The sequence below is a fragment of the Dipodomys merriami genome, unplaced genomic scaffold (genome assembly GCF_024711535.1).
Source record: "Dipodomys merriami isolate MVZ:Mamm:240054 unplaced genomic scaffold, mDipMer1.0.p SCAF_9, whole genome shotgun sequence".
Taxonomy (NCBI): domain Eukaryota; kingdom Metazoa; phylum Chordata; class Mammalia; order Rodentia; family Heteromyidae; genus Dipodomys; species Dipodomys merriami.
The window spans coordinates 43846865-43872745 of NW_027206512.1; the positions used below are offsets into that span (position 1 = coordinate 43846865).

The following is a 25881-nucleotide window of genomic DNA, read 5'->3' on the forward strand; positions in this document are numbered from 1 at the left end:
CTCATTACCTGACTTATGTAACTATAACCTCTCTGTACATCAGCTTTATAATAACAACAATTAAAAAACCAATTGATATGTTGAATTAAAACCCCTTTGTACAACTACATAAAGATAACTAAAAACATTCTTAAGTAATTAAAGCAAAAGGGGTTGGGGCTTGGCACAAATGGTAGAGTGCCTATCTAGAAAATGCAAGACTCCGAGTTCAAATCCAAGCAGCCAAAAATAAAAAGGAAAAAGAGGTGATTGAAGACGTTAAACACAGTGTCTAGTGCAGAGTTAGCTCTCAGTAAAGAGTAGTAGCATTATGGTGATTGTTTATTTCCAAAGTTCTTATTAAGTTTATTACCAGATTGTTTCAGTAGTAGAACAAGAGCTTGTTTCTAGGCTTGAATAAGAAGACCCTTCATTCTTTTGGCTAAGAACTTGTTGCAGATAGTTTTGAGAACAGTTTTCTATCAAGTCTTGTCTCTCAGCTGTATTTATTTTTGGGTGTATTGGGGTTGACCTCGGAGCCTGCAAGGCAGGTACTCTATCACTTGAGCTATGCTTTCATGCTTCCCTTCTGGCCTTGGTTATTTTTGAGGTAGGGTCTTTCTGTATGCCTGGGCCAGCCTTCGCTTAGAGTCTTCTTCCTGTGCTTCCCATGCCACTTTGGATGATATGCACATGTCACTTTGCCCAGCTATTGTTTTCTCCTGTAGCTGGGATAAAGGCCTGTGCTATAGAGACCAGCCATTGAGTGAGATGGACTCTCTAAAACTTTTATGCCAGGACCAGCCTTGAGCAAGGTACATTTCACAGAGCATGAGAAAGAATGGTATCTATGGTAGTGGAGAAATCACAGATTTTAGAAGATGGGACAAAATGGAATAGGGAAACCTTCTTGACAACTCCTTACTCCACATCTTGCTGTGAATGGCTCTTTCTCCTTATGACCCTTGTGTCCACCCAGGAATTATGTGGTAAGAATAAGCTTGTTTCTCATCTGAACGTTTCATTTCTTTTCTTGGAATAGGTGATAGTTGCAAGTCTATGGCTGGTCTCTTTGGTGGAGGTGATTCTGAGAAACGAAGGGCGTTGACTGCGTGGGTTATTCCAGGTGAGTTCTGCTGTCTGCACAGGGAGCATGCTCAGGAAATTCCAATGCTGTATCATTTCAGTAGAGAGTCAGCTCAAGATCTCAGCTCATTTACATCAGCCTTGTATCTGCTATAAAGGAACCCCGGGCAAATGAAATCCAGCTTAATATGTCTTATTATCCGAGGACAGTTGCAATCAAAACGACCTCCTTAAATAATGGAAAGTTGGCTTAATTGGTAAGAAGAAACTCGGGTGAGTAGGCAGAGGAGAGAAAGCAATGAGGAATAAAAGTCTCAGATTTGTTTTGAAATGAGACAAGATACCATTATTCCTCAGAACTGCAGGAAGTAATTGCAGAGTGGGCATGGCTTCTGCTGGAGTCTTTGCTTTGCAGAGGGTGTCACTGTGGAAAGAGAACTTCTAATAGCCCCAATTAAAAAGCCCCCTGTCCTCTCTAGAGAAGCAGAAATGGAATCATGGGCCCCTAATTACAGCAGCTAAGGGAGCTGTTGGTACAGAGGCGGGGGTTCATCTCTTTCTAATTGGGAAGCCTCCATTTGAATTCATGCTGTCAAATTGCATTAAAAAGAAAGATAGGGTGGATTTCTTTTTCACATGGACAAAATTCTCATCTTCAAAGAGAAAGACTATCTTGGATTCTGGAAAGCACAGAATTATTGTAGCTATTACTCACACTGTCTCCAGCTGGGGGGCAAGTCCCTCCAAACTCCATGAGAAGATCCAAAAGGAAGCCGCAGGTCTGGTGTGGATACACTTTTCAGAGATGAAACCAGACAATACCCTGTCCCCAAACTACAGCCATAGCCACCTGGAGACCTGCCTGGCATTTTACTGTTGGTTAGCTACTGAAACTAGCAGGGAATCAGACCCTTAACTTGGGGAAAAATAGGATGCACCTGAAGAGTTCCATTAAAAAAAATAGACTTTTTACTCAGTGTTAGTCAAATGACTAAGCCAGGGCTGCTAAGAAACTCCTGTTACCTCTGAGCTAAGATGAAGGGAACTCTGGGTGGTTAGTGAACATGGTGGTTGGTTAATAAAAGGTACTGAGTTGTTTTAAGTGGAAAACTTATTTGTGTGTGTGTGTGTGTATGTGTGTGTATGTGTGTGCTCAAGGCTAGTGCTCTACCAGTTTGAGCTACAGCTCTACTTTTGGCTTTCTGGTGGTTGACTGGAGATATGAGTTTCATGGACATTCCTGCCCAGGCTGGCTTTGAACGTCGATCCTCAGATCTCAGCCTCCGGAGTAGTCAGGATTACAGACCAAAAGGAGGAAATAGTATTTCTCCTGGGTGCTCTCTTATCTTATACCTGTGTCAAGATACAAGGAACAGCTTTGTGCAATTCTCCTGGACTGTTGGATTGCCCTAGAAATTCTGGGCATTTCTAGTTTCCAGTCATAATATTGAATACTGAAGTCTTGCCTGAGAAAAATTCAACAGTTCTCCTGTCAACTCATATAATCAGGGGAATCACAATTTTTTTTGGGGGTGTGTGTTGGTCATGGGACTTGAACTCTGGGCCTGGGCGCTGTCCCTGAACTATTTAGCTCAAGGCTAGTGCTCTATCACTTGAACCACAGCACCACTTCCAGTTTTCTGTTGGTTAATTGGAGATAAGGGTCTTAAGGATTCTCATGCCCCGGCTGCTTTGAACCATCATTCTCAGATCTCAGCCTCCTGAGTAACTGGGATTACAGGCGTGAGCCACCAGCAGCTGGCATGGGAATTATAAATTTTAAGTCCTAGCACACCACAGTACTACCTTCACAAAGTGTGTTTATGAGCCTAGGACTTTCACTCACCCAAGGAAGCCTGCCTCAGCCATGTTTTCCTTTGTTAGCTCTCACTAAAAATCCTCTGGCTTTATGACTGAGTATATAATATTAATGTTCAGTGCAAGCCAAGGGGCCTTAGTCTATTTTAAAACCAAGTATCCTTAGGAGGCTCAGCATCTTCAAGAGGGAAGGAAGACGATGGCTTCTTATTTCTACTCCTTTAACCTGAATGCAATCTCCCTCCCCACCCCATGCCAGCTGCTCTTTCTGAGTGAGAAGGAGAAAAGAAACTATCTGGGTGCCATTTCTAAGGCTGCTCTTCGCAATGATGGATTGTAGGCAGCAGTGAGCATGGAAGGGAAAGTGTGCCCGTGTGCTTCAGAGGGAAGGCAGTAACATGAGGGGGAAAATGCAGTTCAAAGAAGCCACTATGTCTTTGTCACTTCTGTGCCACTTTTAACAGTTTTGGGTCGACTCTAGCTATTCATTTCCCAATGTCCTTCCAGTTGTCTGGGGACTACAAAGTCAGTATTGTCACTCATTCACACACACACACACACACACACACACACACACACACACACACACACACACACACATACACACACAGAGGTATAGACAGGTCACACCTCTAAAAATGTGTTTATTGTATGAGAGAGCAATAGGAGAGATTCCCAGTACAGCCCAGCAGTACCTCACAAAGCCTGGCTCACCTGGGGAAATTGGGAACATTACAGAATAAAGGAGTCATCACTGTTCTGACACAAATCATTCAACATAATGACTCTATGCCTCCCTCATGCTCGCCTTGACTGAGAAACATGGCAGCTTGGTACGAATCTACTTAGCATCTCATTCATTCAATGGTCATCTGTATCTAGCAGTGACCTTGTCTTATTCATCTTCATATTCACGTCCCCAGCATAACAGTTGGTAGGTAGCTCATGCACAATAAAAGTTGGAGGGGAAAAAAAGAGCTGGTGAGTAAGTAAGCAATCTTAGGGATTGGGAAAGATGGAAACAAATGCAGAGACCAGGAATAGTTAGAACATAATTCAACTTTGGGGCAGTTGCCAGTAAGCTCATACCTGAAATTTTAGTTACTTGGGAGGCTCAGATCCAGGGAATTAAGGTTTAGTCTTTGAGACTTCATCTCCAAAACATCAAGCAAAAATAAATCTGGGTTGGAGATATGGCTCAAGTAGTAGAGCCCAAGCTATACGTTCTGTGTTCAAATGCTGGTACAAGCAATAATAGTAATAATAATTATTATTATATTAATAAGCTGGACACTGTTGGCTTATGCCTGTAATCCTAACTACTCAGGAGGCTGAGATTGAAGGATCTTGGTTTGAAGCCAGCCTGGGCAGGAAAGTCTGTGAGACCCTTATCTCCAAAAAATTACTCAGAAAAAGCTGGAAGTGGCACTGTGGCTCAAGTGGTAGAGCACTAGCCTTGAAGACAGAGAGGATCAGGGACAGGGACTAGGCCCTGAGTTCAAGCCCCAGGACTGGCAAAAAAATTCTGAAGAATCTAGAAGTCAATTTCATACAATTGCTAAGTATGTCAAAGAATAATGAAAAACACTGACCATCCTGAAGAAGGCATTAGAAAACTGTATAAAATTGATCTTAAAATGTATCTCTAAGAGCTGGGATGTAGTTTATTCACCTGCTTGATTAGCATGGAGAAGACCCTGGGTTCAATACTAGCCCTGGGGAAAAAGAAAGCACTTCTAAGAGCTGTGAACTAAGATCTAAATCATTGGCTTCAGATCCTAAAAACCCACTTAACTGACTACAGACAAGTGAAGTACTGGAAAACCAGTAGATATCCCATAGAACAATAGACAGGCCAGGCAATCCAAGCTTAAAGAATAGACAGGAATTTAAGGGGCCAAAAAGTAAAAAACTACAACCCAAGTGTCAATCTCAGAAATAGTCTAACGAGAACAACCTTGCTGTTGCCACCATTGGTAACTCTTTTTGAGCAACTGTGCCCCTTCCTCAAATCACTACCCCCCCCCAAAAAAAAGAGGGAGCTTTGTTCTCTTCTCAGAATTGCAAGCCCGAAGGAGAAGCATCTGGCAACTGAGTATAGACTACAGAATGGAATTCTGAGTGGCAGAAAGAAGAAAGAGGAATTATCGCCTGCTCTGGCTTTCCTTGTACTTGAGATGTCTTGAGATGTTCATATGCCCAGAGAGCAGGCAGGCCATAAATATTTCTAACAGAAGTTTCTGGGATTAGAGCTGCCTCTTACAGCTGGGGGTCATTTTATAACCATCCTCCCCAAATCCCAAATAGATAAATCTTTACAACTTGGAGTTCTTCACCTTTCAACGCTGAATTCTTCAACCAAATTTTATTGAACTCTGACTACAGGCCAGCCATTACACCAACATTGGGCCTGCGGTATAGCACAGGCCTTCCTGTCATAGGATTACTTACACAGTTAAGGAGATGCTGTCCCCGGCTGCTTCAGAAGGACAAGTATTTCATCAGGCCCCTCTCCCATGCACAATCCATCCATCCACACATGGTATTTCACAAGGCCTTACTTTTCATCTGATGAGAAAATGGAAGCTGAAGGAATTTAAGTTTGCTAGTTTAATTAGTGTGGGAAGGTTCTCAGGGAACATAAAGAAAGCAGAATGTTATAATAAGTAACTGACAGAATGGGTTACTGGTAGTGGGAATTCAAACTCAGTTATGTCCAGACCAAAAGCATGTGTTAGCATGACAGCAAATGGGGCAGCTGCTAGGTAAGGCCACGGATCAAAACTCTTCTTGCTTTTTATATTTCACAGTGGAAACGGTGATACAACGCTTTCTCTATATAAAGTAATAGCAGCTTGTGTGGTGATGTGAATAATCTACAAAGAAACATGTCAGCATTGGCTGGAATGTTTTTTTTTTTTTTTGCTGTGTTGGTGAATTCGAAAGGAACTTAGGGCAAGGAAAAAATGGAATTTTATTGGGTAAGAAAATCAGTAAATGTCAAAAGTAAGTGGATGACCCAAATTTTATTACCCCTCAAATAAAACTAATGGCTCTATAAAATTATAATTTGCAACATGTTTATGGTCAGTATAATAAAGACTAAGCAAGTTTCAATTTCCTGCAGAAGAGAAGATAAATTACTGGTGCCAGATGTTTTGCAACCCAACAAGATAACATGAAAATTTAATTTCTACTTGCTTAACTATAATATTTATGACTCTTAAAATCCAGAGTTGGGTTCATAAAACAGAAAGGTTATAGCCCTCTGCTTGATTACAGAACAGATCAAAATGCAGAGGGTGACACCGCAGGAGGAAATTCCTACATGTGAAGGATCCACTCGATGATAGGATGATTTATTCTGTCCACTCATTGACTGCCTTTATGCAGCAGCCATTTATACCAGGTTTGGAAGCACTGATGATACACATGCATTCAAGCATCTCCTCCAGCTTTGCTTAGATGGTCCCTGCCTCACGATCTTGCTTCCCTTGCCTCCCACTTACCTCCCCCTCTCCCAGGCTTTGTCTGTTTTCATCCTTCCCTCTAGATCTGGGCTCAAGGCATCCTCAGGGAAATAGGTCTAGGATTCTAGTCAATATCATGAGTCTCCTTGTAGCAATTGTCACTGTGGCCCTTTTTATTTTTGTGTTAGTGTTTGATTTATAGTTTTTACAAGAGCCAGTTTGCTCCTTCAAGTCAGAGACATCCTTTGATGAAATTGGTGCCTGCAAACCTAGACTGACACAGCGTAGTTATGAGAGTACACAGTAGTTAACCAGTAAGTTTGCCAAATATATACAACTTTCCCTCAACTATGCTGAAAGGATGGCTATTTCTATGTACAAAGACCTATCAAGTACTTCTCCTCTTTCCTGATCAGTAGTTGTAAAATTTTCTTTGCAGAACCAGGGTTTGAACCCTGGGCCTCATGCTTGATAGGGAGGGGCTGTACTGCTGAGCCAGGTCTCCAGCCTTACTTTTCACTGGTTATTTTTAAGGTAAGGTCTCATCTCATGTCTGAGCATGCACCTTGACCACCATTCACCTATTTTAGGCTTCTGCTAGGTTCTGGGATGACAGGTGTATGCCATGGCATCCATCTTTCCTCAATTGAGTTCAAGTCTCATGGACTTCTCTGCCCAGGGTGACCTGGGCAAAGATCCTCCCAATCTCAGTCTCCCACATAGTTTAGGATGAAAGGTATATGCTATTGTGCCCAGCTATGAGTTGAAAAAAAGGTCTTGATAACTTTTCTGCTCAGGCCGACCTGGAACCTCAATCCTCCCGATCTCCATCTCTGGAATAGCTAGGATTACAAGCATGAGCCACTTCACTCAGCTCCTCACATTGTAGCCTTTAATAATGTCTGTCTACAACACTAAAAAGCCAAATAGCCCTCCCTCTCCCCACAAAAGAAAAAACAGTGAAACACTCCATTGGTTTTATCTTTTGGAGCATTATAGATGTCCGCAGTGTGAAGTAACGGGAATCGAATCAATGGCCCAGAGTATTGGCAGCTGTCAATTCAACAAGGCTCTTTCTGTCATTTCTAACTTTAGATTATGCTGCAGTCATGTATTTTCCATCCTCATTTGACTTTCTCACTGCAGTGGAGTAGTTTCAGGATCACTGTTAATAACAGACACGGTATTGAAGTAGTAGGAAGTTAGCCCCTTAAATAATAGAAGTCTATTTTAAGCTTCCATAATTGGTTCTGTTAGTCTCAAAGGGCTCCAAGCTGTTTTGAGCCTACAGGAGAGTGCTGATGTTTTTATGGGATACAAAGGTCAGATGATGTCCAGTGATGCTGAAGTTCCACATTTTCACGGCAATAAGAGATCATTAAGACAGGAAGATTTTTTTATGAAACCAGATTAGAATTGAATGAGAATCCCCAAATGAGTGGAAAAACTCCAATACCTGTCTTGATTAAGGTAACCAGTAAAGCTTAAGCACAATTCCTTCCATTTGGAAGAGCTTTTGAGGAAACCAAGTAGGTGGTAGGTAACAGTTTGTGTTTATGGCCACTGTCTCTTCAAGGAACCATGATAGCTGAATGTCTCAGAGTATGAGAGAAGGAAAGAGGACTTTTGTCCTTCCTCAATCCTCCCCTGCTGAGCATCCATGATCCTAGTAGAGTTGGAGCAGAACTCTGGACAGAGTGTAGACCGACGCTGGCGCACACATTCTGCTTTGCACTTGGTAGTCCTTTCTACTTTTCAAAGTACTTTCTCTTTTTGCTGGTTCTGGAATTTGAACTTAGGGCCTCACCCTTGCTGGCTCAAGTGGTAGAGGGCCAGCTGAGCAAGCAAGCCAAGCAAGCTCAAATCCTAGTATTGTCCCCCTTCCCCAAAAACTGGTGGACAAATTCCCTTAGTTGGAGAAGAGAGTCTGGCTAGAATGCAGAAGGCTTAGATAGATATACCCTCATGGTGGGAAATGCCCTGTGGCTCCCATCTGTAATCCTAGCTACTCAAGAGGCTGAGATCTGAGGATTGAGGTTTGAAGCTAGCATGGGCAGGAAAGTCCATGTCTTATTTGCAATTAGCCACCAGAAAATTGGAAGTGGGAAAGCACTAGCCTTGAGCAAAAAAGGGATAACACTCGGGCCCTGAGTTCAAGCCCCATGACTGAAAAAATATAAAATTACTTTGGAAAGCTGAATTGTGTTCAGATACCACAGATCATAGATAGAAAAGCAACTATGAAAAGTGAGAGAAATCTTTCTTGAAAGGAAGAAATAGTAGCAGCATTGAAAGGCAACCTACCATTGTTATAGACAGAGTGATAAGGGTTTTTATTCAACCACACTGTTGATCACTGTTTCTACTGCTGGAACTCAAACTGTTATATGCAGTCAGGGCAAAATTCACACAGAAGTTTTTTTCTTTATTTTTTGAGTTCTTTAGAGGCTCTCGGGGAAAAAGTCAACATGTTTTGGTCAGAGATTTGACAAATTCATAGAAAGACATTTGTGAAGTTTTCAAATGTTTCTCACTGCTTCTGTTGCCTAAACTGTCAGTAAAAGAAACTATTTCCCAGTGTAGCATGAGAACAAAAAAATAAATCCATATGCTTCTGAAGAAGGTATTAAAATGACAGCTATCCTACCTTTTGGGGTTTTTAAAAATCCATTCTTTTGAAGTTTTGCCATTAGCTTATAAGTTATATGACATTAGCTCCTAGGAAAAACAGAAGATAAGATCAGCAAAGTGAATGAATAAGCAAATGATAAGCAGTTAGGCTTTCCAACCTAAAGAAATTTACTAATTTTCATTGGCAATTAGTTTTATGAATGGGCTCTTTTGATACTATGTCCTTTAAAAAGAATAGCTTCTGACTAAAATATGGCATTTAGAGATAGATTCCAATAGTGAAACTCCTTTGAACCATTAACTGACAGATTAACAAAACCATAGAGCTGAACCATGTCTGAGATAGGGTGGGGCTTCAGGAAGAGTGGGGGCAGATAAATGGAGAGAGGACTTGTGGGTGAGGATAGTCACAATGCTCCATGCACACATGTGAAAATGTAACTGGATGGGATTTGTGGGGTTGGGGATGATGGGGAAGGCTGAAAAGGGGGACATGGATCACGATGCATTTGAACTCATGAGTTGCTATGTTGAATTGAAACCCCTTTGTACAGCTCCTTAAAGAAAATAAAATAAATGAAAAATAAAATAACTTCACAATAAAAAAGCCTAGAGATGTCCTAAAAAAAGTTTCCAAATCTGGAATTCTAGAAGTTATGAGATGCTTTGCCAAAGCATTTTACCAAGTGTTAGTATAAGAAATTATTTGCAAAGTAAATTCATTCTGAAATTTTACTATAACATTCAGGATCCCAGGTTTCTATGAAGGGAGATTCAAATTCAACAGATCTGCAACAGAGCTCAAGCATTTGTTTGTAAAGCACCACCTCTGGTGATTTTCAGGCCAATGATCTGTTGATGACTGCAATACTTTTCTTTTGTGTAACCAATTACCACAAACTTTCTGACTAAACACATATATTTAATGTCTCAGTTTTGTTTTTTGTTTTTGCCAGTCCCTGGGCACTGTCCTCAAGCTTCCTTTACTCAAGGCTAGCATTCTACCACTTGAGCCACAGCACCACTTCCAGCTTTTTCTCTGTGGTACTGAGGAATTGAACCCAGGGCTTCAAGCATGCTAGGCCAACACTTTACCACTAAGCCACATTCCCAGCACTACCTCAGGTTTTGATGGTCAGAAGTCAGAGCCTGGGGTGACTAGGTATACCTTAGCTGGGCGTGGCTTAGCTCAGGGACCATCACGGCTGAAACCAAGATGTAGATTCTCTTTAGGAGGCTCTGTTTAAAAGTTCATTCAGATGATTGGCAGAATTCACTTCTCACTTACTGTGGAGGGTGGGCCTGGCTTCTAACTGGCTGTCTATTGGAGGCCACCTGCAGTCACCCCTCCATAGGGTAGGAACTGTGGTCCTCAGCTCTCAGCAACTTGAGTAGCTAGAATTGCAGTCGACAGCTATGGACACAGGCTTCAGTATGCTTTCTTAAGCCAGCAGGAGACTCAGTCTCTTTTTCAATGGCTTTTACCTTATTAAATCAGGCCTACTCAAGGTAGTCTTCAGTAATTCAAAATCAGCTGATTTGAGAGAGAGAGAGCTGATTTGCACCTGTGAGATCTCTTCATTTCTGAGTAAAACTCCATTCTATTTAAAGTTATATCTGCACTCAAGGGAGGAGACTATAAAGAGAATGTATACCAGGTGGTAGGAATTTGGAATACCATCTTAAAATTCTGTCTGCCACAACGATCCACTGAGATGTACAAGTTTTAAAGATAGAAATCAGAGATTTCTAGGAACGTGCAGTGTGGGGTGAGTCTGATAACCATAGATGTAGTTGGTACTTACTGGCAATAAGACAAAAAAAAATAAAGGATGCTAAGACTCAGGTGCAGTGGGTCTGTGAGGAGAAGAGCAAGGATCTGGGAACCATGGGGCCCAGGTAAATGCCGAGGCTCAACTGTTTTCCATCTCTGTTCTAATCAGTCAGAGAGTATTAGAAAAATAATTCAGAAAGGAAGATTTTAGGAGATTAAGTACTCTGTAAGAAAATATTCTAACTTTATTAGTGGTTTTAGGATTCACAAATATGGAAAGACTCTCAATCTCTGCTGGAATGACTGAAAATGGCATCTATTATGATTAGAAGCGTCACTCAGTGGTAGAGTACTTGTTTTAATGTGCACAACACCTGGTTGATTACCTAGCAAGGGAAGTTAAAAAAAAGAAAAACCATCCATTTATAAAGTAGTTTTTTATCTTATTATTTTTAAGTCTTTAGTTAAAATAGGTAATGTTTCTGGCGAAAATATATAAAACTTGACACCAGGGGAAAATTTTTTTTTAAAGTCTAAACAAACTGTAATTGAAAAACCAGAAAGTTTGTCAATTATACCTCAAAAAGTAACAGGAAGAGCAATTCACAGGAGAATTTTATCATTCTCAAATAAATACATGTTCCCTGTGGATTTGAGATATGATAGACGAGATTTTTCTGTTTCCTGTTAATGTAATCAAATGCCTCAAACTAGGTACTTTTATTTTTCAAAAGAGATTTATTTAGCTTACACTTCTGGACAATCAAGACATCACTTGGGCTTCTGCTTGCCTTTTGGCAGATGATACTAGAGTGGTAGGAGTGAGTGTGAAGAGGAAAGATCACAACACAAGAGATAAGAAGAGAGAACCAAAGGAGTCACGTTTTCTCTTTCATAACAACCCTAGTCAGAGAACTCCCCATGGTCCCCTAGGAACTACTTAATCCCTCCTGGGAGCAGTACCTCCACTTGGCCTCACTTCAAGGTTCTATCACTTCTTAATATCACCACAATGGGGTCCATGAACTAGTTGTAAAAAGAAACCATATCTAAACCATAGCACAGACCAAAGGGAAAAGGGATGTTTCCTAATTCTGTTATTGAAATAAATGTTAGTAATAATATTCAAGCCCAACAAAATAAGTCTAACATGAGACCATTGAACAGTCTTACTTATGTATAATCCATGAAAAAACATTAAGCAAAATAACAACAAAAGCCCCCATAAAATAGTTTTAAGATTTTTCACGCACACACACACACACACACACACACACACACACACACACACACACCACAACACACCATAATGACTGAGTCTTGTTGCAGACATAGAATGGTTTGACATGAGAAAAATCTGTTAATGTCACTCACATATTTCTAGTTTGAACAGGAAAGTGTTTTCATTATCTCTATAGATGATGAAGTGTCACTTGAAAAAAATGATGGCCATTCTTGATTAAAAATTGTAAGAAGAATAAGGTCAATAGATATTTCCTTAGCATGATAGACTATGTTTGTCTCACACAAACAAAATACATAGAAACCTGCCTAATAGGGTAACACTGAAAACATGCCTAGTCAGAAATTATCAGGGATGTCTACTATTCTACTCTGCTTGCAACTTATTAGAAATATGATCCAACACAATTAGATACAAGACAGAAATCAGAAGTTTTAAAATTCAGAAGACTAAAAGGATCACTTTTATTTTGCAGATAATATAATTTTGTACTTGAAAAATCTAAGATAATTTCCAAAAAAAGTATAAAAAATAAAAATTTCACAAGGGGTAGCATACAAATTAATATAAAAACATAAGGATTTATATAAACAACAATCAGATAGAAGAAATACTATACTTAAACCCAATATAAGGAGATAAATACCTAAGAATAAACTTAATAAGGACATGTGAAGAAAATTCTTCAATATATAAGCTTAAAAAAAGGGCTGGGAATGTAGCTAAGTGGTAAAGTGCTTGCCTAGAATGCATGAAGCCCTGGGTTCAATTCCTCAGTACCACATAAACAGAAAAATCTGGAAGTGGCGCTGTGACTCAAGTGGTAGAGTACTATCCTTGAGCAAAAAGAAGCTCAAGGACAATGCTAAGGCCCTGAGTTCAATTCTCAGGACCAGCACAAAAAAAGCTTTAAAAAGTAAGACTCCAGGTCCTAGGAAAAGGAAAAGTATGCTAAGATATAGAACAGCTGATCTTGACAGCTGACCTGAAGGTCAGCTGAAAATATTACAAGAAGAAGGAATTTATTATAGTGTCACAAAGTCATAGAGCAGGAAGACAAATTATAATTCCCCTAATTTGTGTAACTTTATAAAACTGTCCCTGAAATTGAGAACATACTAGAAGGAAATGTCTGCAGTACAAGTCCAGACTAAGATCTTTTCTTGTTACTTGACATTGAGCTTAAAAAACTTTTTACCCCTGCATTGCTTTTCTTTAACTAGGCTTCAAGTCTTTTGTAGAGGAGATAGAGTGACAGGTAGGTGAGGGAAAGAAGGAGGGAACAGAAACAGGGTGGGGGAAATAGGTTCAAGGTGTGAGAATTGCAGGAAGGAACTGTAGTAAGTGATGCAAATGGCCAAAAGTCTTTTTGAGAGGTAGACATGGCCCTCTCACTGTACCTTCTCACCTCTCATGCCTTGTTCCTTCCTATTTTGCTTGGACTACATAGAGGCTGACCCAGTTCTTCTTTTTAATAGAAGAATCCACACAGGGGCTAAGCTTGGCTGGGGTCAAGGAAATACTTCCTCCCATCCCGGAACTAGAAGCTACTTCCTCAGTAGATCAGGAAGATCTGCACACATGGTGAGTGAAGACTTGGTTCCATTGACTGTTTGGTGTGCTCACTATGACTGTGAATAGATTTGGGGAGGTATAGTTGATCCCAAATTGCATTTCTGTCTGGTTTATAGGAGTGTCAGAAAGTGATGATGTTACTGTTAGCTCATCTGACTTAGTTGACATGAGCTAAAGTTGCCTTTTTCTCCAAGATCCAGGAAGGATCAATAAACTAATCTCTCAGCCTATTAGACAAATCCCTTAGTCTGTTAAAATGCCCCTGAAATGTCAGCTCATCCCTTGGCACTGTTTGTTCTGGAGGTGATCCATAATTCAGTCATAGCATGAGAACAGAGAAAGTGGGTATTTGTTAACGCAGGAGCACTTCCCCACCCAATTGCTGAAACCAGACCAGATATGCTGAGCCTGTTTGAGATAGTTCATGTGGGTTGGTCTCACAGGGCACCAAGCAGGTGGAAGGAAGTGGCCGGCTGACCTAGAGGCAACTGAAGGATGGAGCATAGGTGGTCCATATGTCAACAGGAAATTACACATCAAGGCTCCATTTGTGTTCAGGCTGAGAGAGGCGGAGCTTATTTGGTGCTTGGGTCTTAGTGTAGTCAGGGTCTTTAGCTAGTTTGGACATCTCTTGGTAGGATGTACTGTAGTCAGGTGACTGCGACCAAGAAGTATCACTGGGCGTTAGGTTTGATTCTTTCTCAAGCTGGTGCTTGAGATTGCTCCCATTTGCTGACGTTGAGCTCTACTTGATTCATCAAATGCCTCTTGAGCACCTCCTGTGTGTCAAGACTTCTAGTCATTGGCCAAACAGAGTAGGCAGTGAGTAGAGAGATCAGGACAGGAAACTTCCAGTTCCCATGAAGAGTGTCAGGTGATGTGACAGACATTCCCAGGGGACTAGGACAGACCCTCTGCATGCGGAGGATAAGGACGCCTCGCATTCACTGGATGCTCAATTAAAAAAATCTGTTGACTGAAAGAATTCTCTCAATTCTCTCTCTCCTAGCATGGAGAAATGTTATAAATGAAAGAAACTTGCATGAACACTTAGGCTTTCATTTAAGACACAGTTTTAGTAAACCATTAAAAAAATCGTTTACCAATTCTATTTTAGGTCATTGTTAACAAGCCTTTTGTTCGAATCATGTTTGCTTTTTTTAAATCTGCAGACTATCGCTGGGCAATCTGGACTAAACCTTATGAAGAGCACGCATACAGTTTTATTTTGGGATGAGGGGCTGGTAACTGAGGACCATGTGAAGATGCACAATAGGGCAGCAGCAAGGACGGCAACCAGCTGATGAGAAGCAGCTGGAGAACATGCATTTGACCCAGGAGATGAAGAAAACGAGTGTTTCAAGGGATGGGATGAGTCATGGAAAACAGCTGAGAAAACCCATGGGAAAAGCAAGACAATACTAATTCCACGTTTATTCTATCATTGTAAAGCTAAGAGTGGACTCACGGTTTTAATTTTGTGTGTACGTGAGTGTGCTGGCCCTCAGAGTGTAGGCATGGTCCCTGAGTGTTTGTGTTCGAGGCTAACATTGTACTATTGAGCCATAACTCTAATTCTGGTGGGGTTTTTTTTTGGTGATTAGAGATAAGAGTCTTATGGTCTTTCCTGGCAGAACTGTCTTTGAACCAGGATCCTCAGATCTCAGCCTCTTGAGTAGCTAGGATTATAGTCATGAGCCACTAGTGCCCTGCCCAAGGTTTTAATTTTATTTTTTTTAAATTTTAATTTTAAGGAAGCAAAAAAAATGGTCAAGGATGAAAATCTTTTTTCCCACTTATTGGGCCACATTCCGAATACTGATTGGATAACTTTTCCTATGCAGATGTTTGCTTCCATTGGCAAATTTATTTTCTGCCATCTTTATGTATGAGTAAAATTGCTTATCTGAGTAGATTTCTAGAATTTAACAGCTGTTTCGAATTCATACTAAGTGATGGAGTTCAGGATATGCCACCCCAAAATATGGCAACTTGACAGATGGAATATTTTAAGGTGAATGTGTTTGAGAAAATGACAGAAGCAAGAAGGCCCCTGTGATCTCTCCCCACCACCGTTCTTCCCTGAAGCAAGTAATAACACCTGTTCTGGCCTCTCTTTGCCACAGACGGTAAGACCCCATCCGTGTGAGAGGTGCCTTTCCAGTACGCAAGAGCAAGAATCTTTATGCCCAAACACACAAGTGCACAGAGAAGTTGAACAATTTGGCTTGCATTATCGTATTTTCCCATGAGTTTCCATTTTTCATCAAACATACTATAAAACAACAACAACAACAAACACTCAGCCATTGGATGCTGGTGGCTCCCTCCTGTAATCATAGGTATTCATGAGGCTGAGATCTGAGAGGTTCAAAGCTGGCCCAGGCAGAAAAGTCTGTGAGATTGTTATCTCCAATTAATCACCAAAAAGCCATAAGTGGAGCTGTGGCTCAAAATGCAGAACACTGACCTTGAGCAAAAAAAAGCTAAGCAAGTGCATGAGGCCCTGAGTTCAAGCCCCAAGACCAGTATAAAAATCAACAAAAACCACTCAGTCTAACACCCCCTTTGGATCTTCATTCCTTAGGAAGCATTTTGTAGACATTAAAATGTATTTAAATAAGTTAGTATGCTTTTCTCTTGTTATTCTTGTGTTGTAGAGGCCTTGGCCATGAATTTAGAAGGGCAGAAAGAAAAGATATGTGTTTTTTTTTTTTATGTCTTAAGTAAGTAATCTTAACAGGAATGAATGTTGTAGTACACAGAAGACTTACTAGTGCACCCCCCTGGCTCCCTTTTATTCTAGATCATACACTGAAATTTTAATTGAAAAGTTTGGGAATGGAAGATTTGGCAAAAAGAATTCTACATGTCTTTTTCTTGGCTCTTCAGCCTAATTAGCTGGTGAGTCAGCTCAGGTCTGGGATTTTTCAGGAGGAGCTTAGGTGGGCCACACTTCATGAGGTATGACTATTATACAACTTCTGAAAAGCCAAATTATTATCTCCTCACACATCACTTATTATGTTCTGACAAATGACTTAGAAATCAGTGGGAACTTGGCTTACAGAAGGCATAAATTAAGTCTCAAGTTCACTTAGATCGTGGCAGTTTTCCAGGAGCTAACTTCCCTTATTTATTAAAGTGAAAGACTTTAATGGCCGTTGGAACACACAGCAAAAAGGTTAGAGGCTAGTACAGGAGACAGAACTCACTTCTGAAAATGGTAGATGCAACATAGTAGAAAAGTGTCATCTGTAGTGACTTCCTGGGAGAATTCACAGGCAATAAAGTAATTTCTGGTAGGGGGAATCAGGAGAAGGTTCTACAGAAGGCTATACTCTGCAGCAAGCCCTTGGATATAGTTTCTCCGATCTCTGAGAATTTCAACCAGCCTTTCCAGGTACATATTTTTTTCTACCTGTGGTCCTTTTCACAGTTATAGAACAATCATGCAAATGAGTTCTTTCTTCCCAGGAAAAGTTATCAAAGAAGACCATGGAAATAGCATTGGTATTTACTGGAAGAACATAGTTTTGTGAGTTACCAATTAAGACACTTCTGTGCCAGTTTACTTCCTGTAAATATTTACCACTTTGGAGGCTGAGGCTGGTTATTTGGCCAGATTTGGCTACACTAAAAGAAAAAAAAATCTCTGAAGAAAAATAAAAAGACCCTTTCATCTACAAACAATGAAGGTCTCAGTCAAAATGATTTCAATGAGCTGGGCACTGGGGGCTCACCTTGTATTCCTACTTACTTGGTAGGCTGAGATTTAGAGGAAGCATGGTTCTAGGCCAGCCTGGGCACAAAAGTTCAAGAGATCCTTTTTCAATAGGAAGCTGGATACGTTGGTTCTGTTATTGTACCTACTGCCAGGCCTAACACAGGCAGTTCTGACTGAGTCCATACTCAAGCAGGAATATCTCAGAAATAACCAGAAAAAAAAGCACCACCAACATAAAGAGCTGAGAAGTATAGAAACTCCTCCCTAATTAAAACATCCAGATCTGGTTTATTAGCAGTCTCCTTCAGTGAAAAAGTTCAATAAATTAAAGTTCATTAAAACCATGTGTGGACTCCCTTTTGATTAATAACATATAGACAAAGTGAAGCTCTTTCATTGAATATAAGACTTATCCTTTGCCAGGTACACTATGACAAAGAGACAAGTAATTCAGACAGTGACAAAGCAGTCTGGCAAGGGATAGACTAGTTTTTAAGGGACTAGTTTGATCCATAGTTGAACTCCTAGTACCAAACTGCACACAGAAATACCCAGTGAGTGTTTACTAAAGGAGTGGAGTATATTGGCAAATCAGAGTGTGTAGAAGACAGAAATGAAGACTTGCTGGAAGAGTTTCCAAGATAAGAGAAAAATACACAAAGTTTACAGAAAAAGGGGGGGCACATATTCAAGGTCTATGTGTCTTCCCTCCCACAAATCAGGTGCACATACACGAGCTCCTGACATTCAGGAGATAGTCTCTTGGTGAATAATAACTATGGGGCTCTCTGTTTTCAAGGACATAGAGATAATTAATGTATGACAGAGAGGTGTTACGCTTGAGAATGTCAGAGTTCTGCAGAGGAAAATTGACAGTATTGTGATCTATTGCAAGATTTTTTTTTACAACGGTATAATTTGAGCTTGTAACTGCTTAACCAATTAAAGATTAAGCAGGCAGGCCTGAAATGCTACTGCACAGCTGAAAGACTGATTTATTACCCAAAGGTTATTAGAATTCAGGGAAGCCAGATTGCATTGTAAGTAGCACCACCCCCCATAACCCGCAGACAGGACTCCAGTGCCAGCTTCTTCCAGGCTTTTCTTAAAGCTACTCTATAACCCCTGTCCCCTTTTTAGAGAGTGCCAGTGCCCCCTAAACAAACTAAAGGACTTGGGAAATGTTTATAGGTATGAGAAAGAGAGCTTATCAACGATGGAGCCAATACACATCCCATATTCTAAACCTCAGTTCTTGAGTCCTGACAAGAAGAATATTGTTTCTGGAGACTTACAGAATTCCATTTATTCTGCTGAGTTTATACTTAAATATTGTGTGTGTGTGTGTGTGTGTGTGTGTGTGTGTGTGTGTGTGTGTGTGTGTGTGTGTGTGTGTGTGTGTGTGTGTGTGTGTGTGTGCATGTGCTTGCCTGTACTAGAGCTTGAACTCAGCTTGAACTTGATGCTGTCTCTTAACTTTTTTCAAGGTTAACAATCTACCATTTGAGCCACAGCTCTGCTTCTAGCTTTTGGTGCCTCATTGAAGATAGGAATCTCATAGATGTTTCTGTCTGGACTGGCTTTGAACTTGGATCCTCAAATCACACCCTCCTCTGTAGCTAGGATTATAGTCATGAGCCACCAATGTCCAGCCTTTCAAATGGATTGATTTGCTCAGACTGATAATTTTGTATGATAATTGTGTGTATATATATGTGTGCATGACAGTAGCAATAAATGCTTATGAACTGACTGGATGGATGGAGATACAATTAAAAAGATGACATAATTACATGAAAATCAATAGCTGTTCGCTTACTTTATCTTACAATATGTTTCAGCTTTGCCTCTGGCATGAAAATAAAATGTGGCTACTTTTAAGAAATAGAAAGTCAGCATTTAGATGCAATATATAGAAGCTCTTATTCCTGTTTTAAAAATCAATGAGCCTTTCATTCTTGAAGCCTGCTAATTTCAGACCATTTGATGCAGCGACTGACCAACTGCTGCCTTTGCAGGAAGCCCAGCTGGAGCTGAGCTGCGGAGTGGCGGCCTGGGCACTGCTCAGAAAGCCACAGATTGTTTTGTGTAGGACTTCCCTGGAGAAAGTGGAAGTCCTCATTCTTCTTGTTCTTATTTTTTTGCCTTGGTCATTGTTTTCAAAATGCATTGGTGGCTATTATACTCCTAGCTACACAGGAGGATCTTAGTTCAAAGCCTACCTGGGCATAAAAGACCATGAGGCTCTTATCTCCAATTAATCACCAAAAAGGTGGGAGTGGAGCTGTGGCTCAAGTGGTAGAGTGCTAGCCTTCAGTAAAAATGCTAAGGGACAACATCCAGGTCTTGACTTCAAGCCCCAGTACGGTGTACGCATGTGCACACGCAAGGGTACACATACACACACATCTCTCTCCCTCTCTCTCTTTTTTTTGTTGTTAGTGGTCTTGGTCTCAGGGCTTGGGCACTGTCTCTGAGCCCTTCTGCTCAAGGCTAGCACTCTACCACTTTGAGCCACACCACTACTTCCAATTTTCTGGTGTTAATTGGACATAAGTGTCTTACAGTGTCTTTCCTACCCTGGCTTTGAACGGTGATCCTCAGATCTCAGCCTCCTGAGTAGCTAGGGTTATAGGCTCAAGCCTCTAGTGCCCAGCTGACCTCTGTCTTTATGTGAGATGCAGGCCTTGACTTTCAACATCCAGTCTTATCTAAATGGTTCTGTAAAGTCTCAGGGCTGCAAAGACTTGTTGGTAATCAGTCACACAATCAGCAGGCCAATAACCTGGGCAGGGTGGAAATTGCCACTAATGGATACTTTTACCTTGACAGGAAAATGGAAACATAGTTCTTCCCTCCCCCTCCCTCCAATCATCAAGGAAATACTTTAAAAGGCATAAAATGATCAGAAGGTTTTAACACTCACCTCAGGTGTCATGTGCTGTAGGCTTGGCCAAAGAAATGACAGGACAAACCCATCTTGTGATTCCAGGACATCATCAGGACTCAGATTTGTTCTCTGCTGAGACTGTCCTCTACTTTCCATTTATTATTCCCCTTCAGAGTGAAATGGAGCTGGAAGAGCAGAGCAGAGACACGCTCCCCCCTTGTTCAACCTGACATTTTATTTGCATCTACCACTACATCATAAATTCAGGGAGGGAGAGACAGAAATTGCAGATGCAGAGTTAAATTCCCTTATGTTGTATTTGTCAAGATGAGCAGATTGCAAACTACCTCTTGCAAATATGATATGCATCTGGGCATCAAACTAATAACTCCAAACCACAGACTCATTTATTTACATGGCATTTCTCTTCAGAAGTTTCTGAGATTGCTTCTGTAGTAATTCTGTATCCCAGAGCTGTTCAGGTTGAGTAGGAGGATTAGAGCGAATATTGAAGTGGGAGGCTTTTTGCATCCAGTGAGGCAGAAATAATAATTTTTTCTATTTACATAATCACAATCTTTACAAATTATTCATTTTCAATACTCAGTATTAAGTATGGTAGTACACATCTGAGTATAGGAATACACATTTGTAATCCCAATACTCTAGAGGCCAAGATTGAAGGTAGGACTTATCTCAAAAAAAAAAAAAAAAAAAAAAGAGAAAGGAACACTTAGAGGTTTTGCTGAGAAAAGTCAGCAGCAATTTGTACAGTCAATCAATACTGTGTTAGAAATTTACAAGAAATTAAAATCACGTTGATTATTTACACAGGCACTTTTGGCTGCTCTTGAAAATGATCCAGGCATTTTATAGTTTTAGTCTCTGGCAAGGTTCTGTCCTCTGACCTCCACTTCCATTGCAATTTCTTTTGCTTCTTATATTAATATTTAAAATTTAGTTACATATTTATCCACTAATGCATTTTTAATTAAAAACTTAATATTATAAATACTACTGGAGTTTCTTTTGATTACTGTCATATTCTCACATTCCTTCCCTCCTATTATACTCCTTTCTACTTCTTGTCAATCGGTTTGTCTTTTGTTTTATGCTAGTCCTGGGGCTTGAACTCAGGGCCTGAGGGCTGCTGACCCTAAGCTTTTATTCTCAAGGCTAGTGCTCTACCAGTTGAGTCACAGCTCCACTTTTGGCTTTTAGTGATTATCTGGAGATAAGAATCTCATGGGTTTTCTTGCCTGGGCTGGCTTTGAATCATGGTCTTCTTGGCCTTCTGAATAGCTAGGATTACAGGTATGAGCCATTGTTTTTGTATTAACAGTTTGGGCTATGGATAGTATTTCTTTGAGCATGTGCATCCTCTTTTAGAGAATTTTCCTATGTCTTCCTTGTTTCTTTAGCAATGCACCTTGGAGCTATTTCATTCCTCTTTGTTTGACTGCTACATAACATTCCACAGTACTGTTACGACAATTCACTTGTTTTTGTGGCTCAGATTTTTCATTTATCATCTTCTTACTATGAAGAGTCCTGAAAGCTTTCTTTCAGCATGAATTCTTTGAAATAAAAACTCTAAATTCCATGGGAAAAAGTTTATACATTTCTAAGCTCCCAATTCATAGTCATTTGTGCTACACCAAATATTGTTTAAATGGCACCATTCTTTCCATAGTTAACTGTGGTAGTCAGCTTGTCATCACTGTGACAAAATACCTGACAAAATCAACTTAAAAGAGGAAAGGTTTACTTTTGCTCACAGTTAGAGAGGATAGTCCATGCTCAGCTGGGTCTATTGTTTTCAGGTCTGTGTCAAGGTAGAAACATTATAGTAAAAGGATTTGGCAAAAGGAAGCTTCCTCATGGCAGTCAGGAAGTTAGAGAAAGCCAGACAGGAGAGGCCAGGGATAAGATGTACACCTTAAATGCACACCTCAAGCTATCTCATTTCCTCCAACTAGTCCATACCTCTTAACAGCCTACTCAGCTATGACTTCATTAATTAATTGATTCATGGATGAACTTAAGAGTTCTCATGATCCAGTCGCCTCTGAACACTGCTGCAAGAACCCTGAATGTACAGTCTTTGAAGGATATTCAATACCCAAACCACAACATTCATGTTTCATAATATAGCTCAACTAGACACTTCTTTTTGCATTGTTAATGACTCTACAATATGATTGCTCTCTCATTCAGCATTTACAGATTTTGACATATTTAAACTTTGACATATTTGTTCACTTGACAAGTACTGAATACTTGTGTTCCAAGCATTACTTTGGGTGCTAGGGGCTTGGTAACAAATAAAACACTGAGAAATGCCCATGGATGGAAACTGCATCCTAGTGTAAGGCAGAGATAAGACAAACACTGCAAGACACAGAAGACAAATAGTAAGCTAGAAAGGGTATTAGTACAGATATGCCCTCATGAGAAAACAATGAATGAAGACCTGAAAGAGTCAGCGAGGGAGTTGTGAGTGTGGCTGAAAGAAGCACATTTCTAACTAAGATGCTGTCTCAGACCAATTAGTCTTTTTCTGACAGAGAAATGTCCAGTCTCTGTCTCATAGTTGCTTGTTTTTGTTTCTTGTCTGTTATCACTTCCTACCAGCAGTATTTTCCCTCAGACAGTAGACTTCAAGGCAGAAGGCAGGCAAGTTTTCAATGAGAAATAAATCAATCAACATGTAAGGTTTATAACAGGGAGAGTGGACATGCAGGCTGCCCACTATCTCCTGGGATCAAAGTTACTGGTAGGAAAAACCTGGGTAAGCATCCTGACAGGGAGATCTGTGAAGCAATCTGTGTCTGCTAGAGGCAACAGAATTGAGAGAGAGGAGGCCTTGGATTATTAGCTGGAAGATTTCTCTCATTCCAAAGAAAAACAAACTTATTTTCTATTTATGACAAGAGATTTACTTGTCTATGGGCTCTATCTAGTAATTTATAGACTGCCTAGGTAGAAATCCCAGCTCTTCTAATGATTGGTTAGGCTATCATGGGCACATTATTTCATTTCTTTAAGCCACACTTTTTTTTTCATCTGTAAAATGGACAAAATAACAGTAATAATGCTATAAGATTGATAGGGGGGATTAAATGAAATAAAGAGGTAAAGTGCTTGGACTAGGTATGGAAGCATATGCCACCATCACTGTCATGATGATCACCATCCTTTACTGAATGTAGCATGGAACTAGTAAAGCTCAGGAGTAGGGAGGTATCCATTAACCCTTCTTTAAAACATTTTTCAGTATCTCACACAACTTGGTATTAAAGACGCAGTTGAAAGGCTTTGTAGACAAGTCTGGAATCATCAAGGCAGATAAAGTATTTTAAAACCTGGTGTTCCAGAAAGGGACAGAGGGCTCAGGATTTTCAGCAATGACAAATGGGTTTTCCTGGCACAAGAGACCAGGGCGGGGCAGGCAATGGCGATGTCTAGCTCTCAAAGGCACCTGTGAGACAGGATGCTGTGCTGTTGAAGACCAGGATTTTGCTTGATGTAAATGTCTGTGAAATGATAGAGCAGGCTTTGGTGAGAACCACCTAGGGGCCAAATAACCTCATGTGGCTTCATTCTGGGTCTCCTTAGTCCCAGTGTGTTCTCAGTTGCATGGAAACAACCAAAGCTGACAACCCAAGCTTGCAGCTACTATCTAGCTCACAGCTTCAAGAGAAGCTAAGCCTATAAATCTAAGCATTCAGATACCTAAAAATAACACATTATGTTTCTTGTTTGTTGGAGAACTCTGTAGAAGAGTACAAAAGGCTGGTTAGTCAGGGCAAACTGATCTGGGTTTCAATTCTGTCTCTGTGGTTACTAGTTGTTAACTGTGGGCCACTTGTACTATTCTCTGGGTCTGTGCTCATGAGCAGCAGAGATGATAACCCAATCTACCCAGGAGGGTGACCACAGCTTAAATAGCACCAAGCAGAGAAAGCACTCAGTTCAGAGCCAGGCACATGTCACTGGATAGATAAGTTTGCCAGTAAACAGGAGACTAGAGTAGTAAAACAAATATAAGAGAAGTGGGAAAGTGGCACATTGTTTTAAAGAAAAAAAAAAAAAGGATCCTGGAAGCTGGATACTTAATGACTGTCAAAAAAAATCCTGAGAGAAAAGGGATAAAGATGGCAGAGTCCCAAAAGTGGAAGCTTAGCTTTGCTTTTTGCCAGGGTTCACCCATCTGGCCTTGGCACGGATGCTGCCTTTTTCTTCCAAATAGCAATGGAGCAGCCTGGTGGTGAAGCGGAGGGTGGGGAAGGAGAAGTACCGTGGACCACTCCACATTGCTCTACTCAGGGAAGGCATTTATTCTTTTGCAGGTCACAATTCCTTTGTCAGGTGAGTGGCAGCAACTCCAGGCTGACATAATCCTGTTGGCTGACAGTTCAAAAAGAAAAATAAGGAGACAAAGAAAAAGCCTCTCTGATCAAGACAAAGGTAAATTTAGTTGAAATTCCAACACAAAATTTGAACCTTCCACAACCAGCTTCCAGTTCTACCTAGTCTATGATGATTCCAGACACCAGAAATTTCAGAGATGCTCTCCATGCATTACTTGCTGTTTGGATTGGAATCATTCAATCCTTGCCAAAGGTTAAGTGTTCAAAGGGTAGAAGGACTCATTATTTCCAGTGAAATAGAAAATTGAAAAGTGAATAGAACTGTTGAGTAGCAGACATTGCAATGGATCATCTAATATGGATGAACATACAAGAAATGAACATAAACCCGCCTAAGGGATGAGATATCTAGAAAAATAAAACACATGGTTAACCACATCATTTGTTTTCTTTTATGTGAAGAATGGCTGGTCTGAATCTGCCCCTATGGCATTACTAATTCTAATCAACTATGAAAACCAGAGCAAAATTGCAGCTTTAAGATGGATTTCCAGGATGATCTCTTCTGATAAGCCTTTATAACATGGGAATATAGGAAACCAAGTGGACATTAGAATGTAGGACACGCTTAAGAGGAAGATCAAAGAGATATTTTTTTACATTACAAAAAGGCTAGCTTTGCCCAGCAGAATTACTTTTATAAAATTAAATGCCATTTGAAATTATGCATTATGATCAGCCCCATAAATTCAGTGGGTATTTGTGTGCATGAACACATATACACACATTTTTTTTAATTTAAAGAAAGAAGTGCAATGGCTATTTCACATTTTTGTCCATTGCTCCCCTTAGCTGTTATATTCTGGACCTCTGGGATGGCTGCCAATGAGATCTGCTGCTTTCATTTCTAACACAGGCTTAGCATGACCAGCATGCACAGAAGTAGCTTTCTAGGGCAGCTGATTGCTACCAAGCACATAGGAAATGCTTTCCCTTGACTCCTCCATTCAGACTGCTCCCTGATCCCTCACACTTTCCTTCACCTGTGAGAGCTGGAGTGTCCCCATCTCTTTAAGCTTCTGCAGCTAAGGTGTGCAGTTCCTTCCTTGGTGGGTGTGACCCAGGGCCTGCTCATCCCTGCCTCAACTACTCACTGGACTCTTAGCTTGAAGTACAGCCCAGTGTGAGACCCAGAAAAGGCCATGAATCCTGTCCTCAGTGGTGTGGATTATTTAAGTGTAGGTGTAAACTTTAAGATGTGGGATTCAGTTTTGCTCTTTGGATCTGCAAGTAGCAATCCAACCCCCGATTTCTC

General features: G+C 40.5%; 1 protein-coding gene across 8 annotated transcripts in view; it reads left to right on the forward strand.

Annotated features, from left to right (window-relative positions):
- The window catches only part of Tmem156 (transmembrane protein 156), a 42948-nt gene extending 18305 nt beyond the window's left edge, over positions 1-24643 (forward strand). For 3 of the 8 annotated variants that reach the window (XM_070012272.1, XM_070012280.1, XM_070012276.1), the window contains 3 exons: positions 1022-1105; positions 13452-13585; positions 14749-19077. In XM_070012272.1, coding sequence (XP_069868373.1) covers positions 1022-1105; positions 13452-13585; positions 14749-14880 — 350 coding nt within the window. In that variant the 3' untranslated portion in view covers positions 14881-19077. Of the gene's footprint in view, positions 1-1021; positions 1106-5693; positions 5754-13451; positions 13590-14748; positions 19078-24545 lie in introns of those variants that run through there. The other 5 variants (XM_070012274.1, XM_070012279.1, XM_070012275.1 and 2 more) reach the window with 5 other exon arrangements.
- Positions 24644-25881: the final 1238 nt, after the last annotated feature.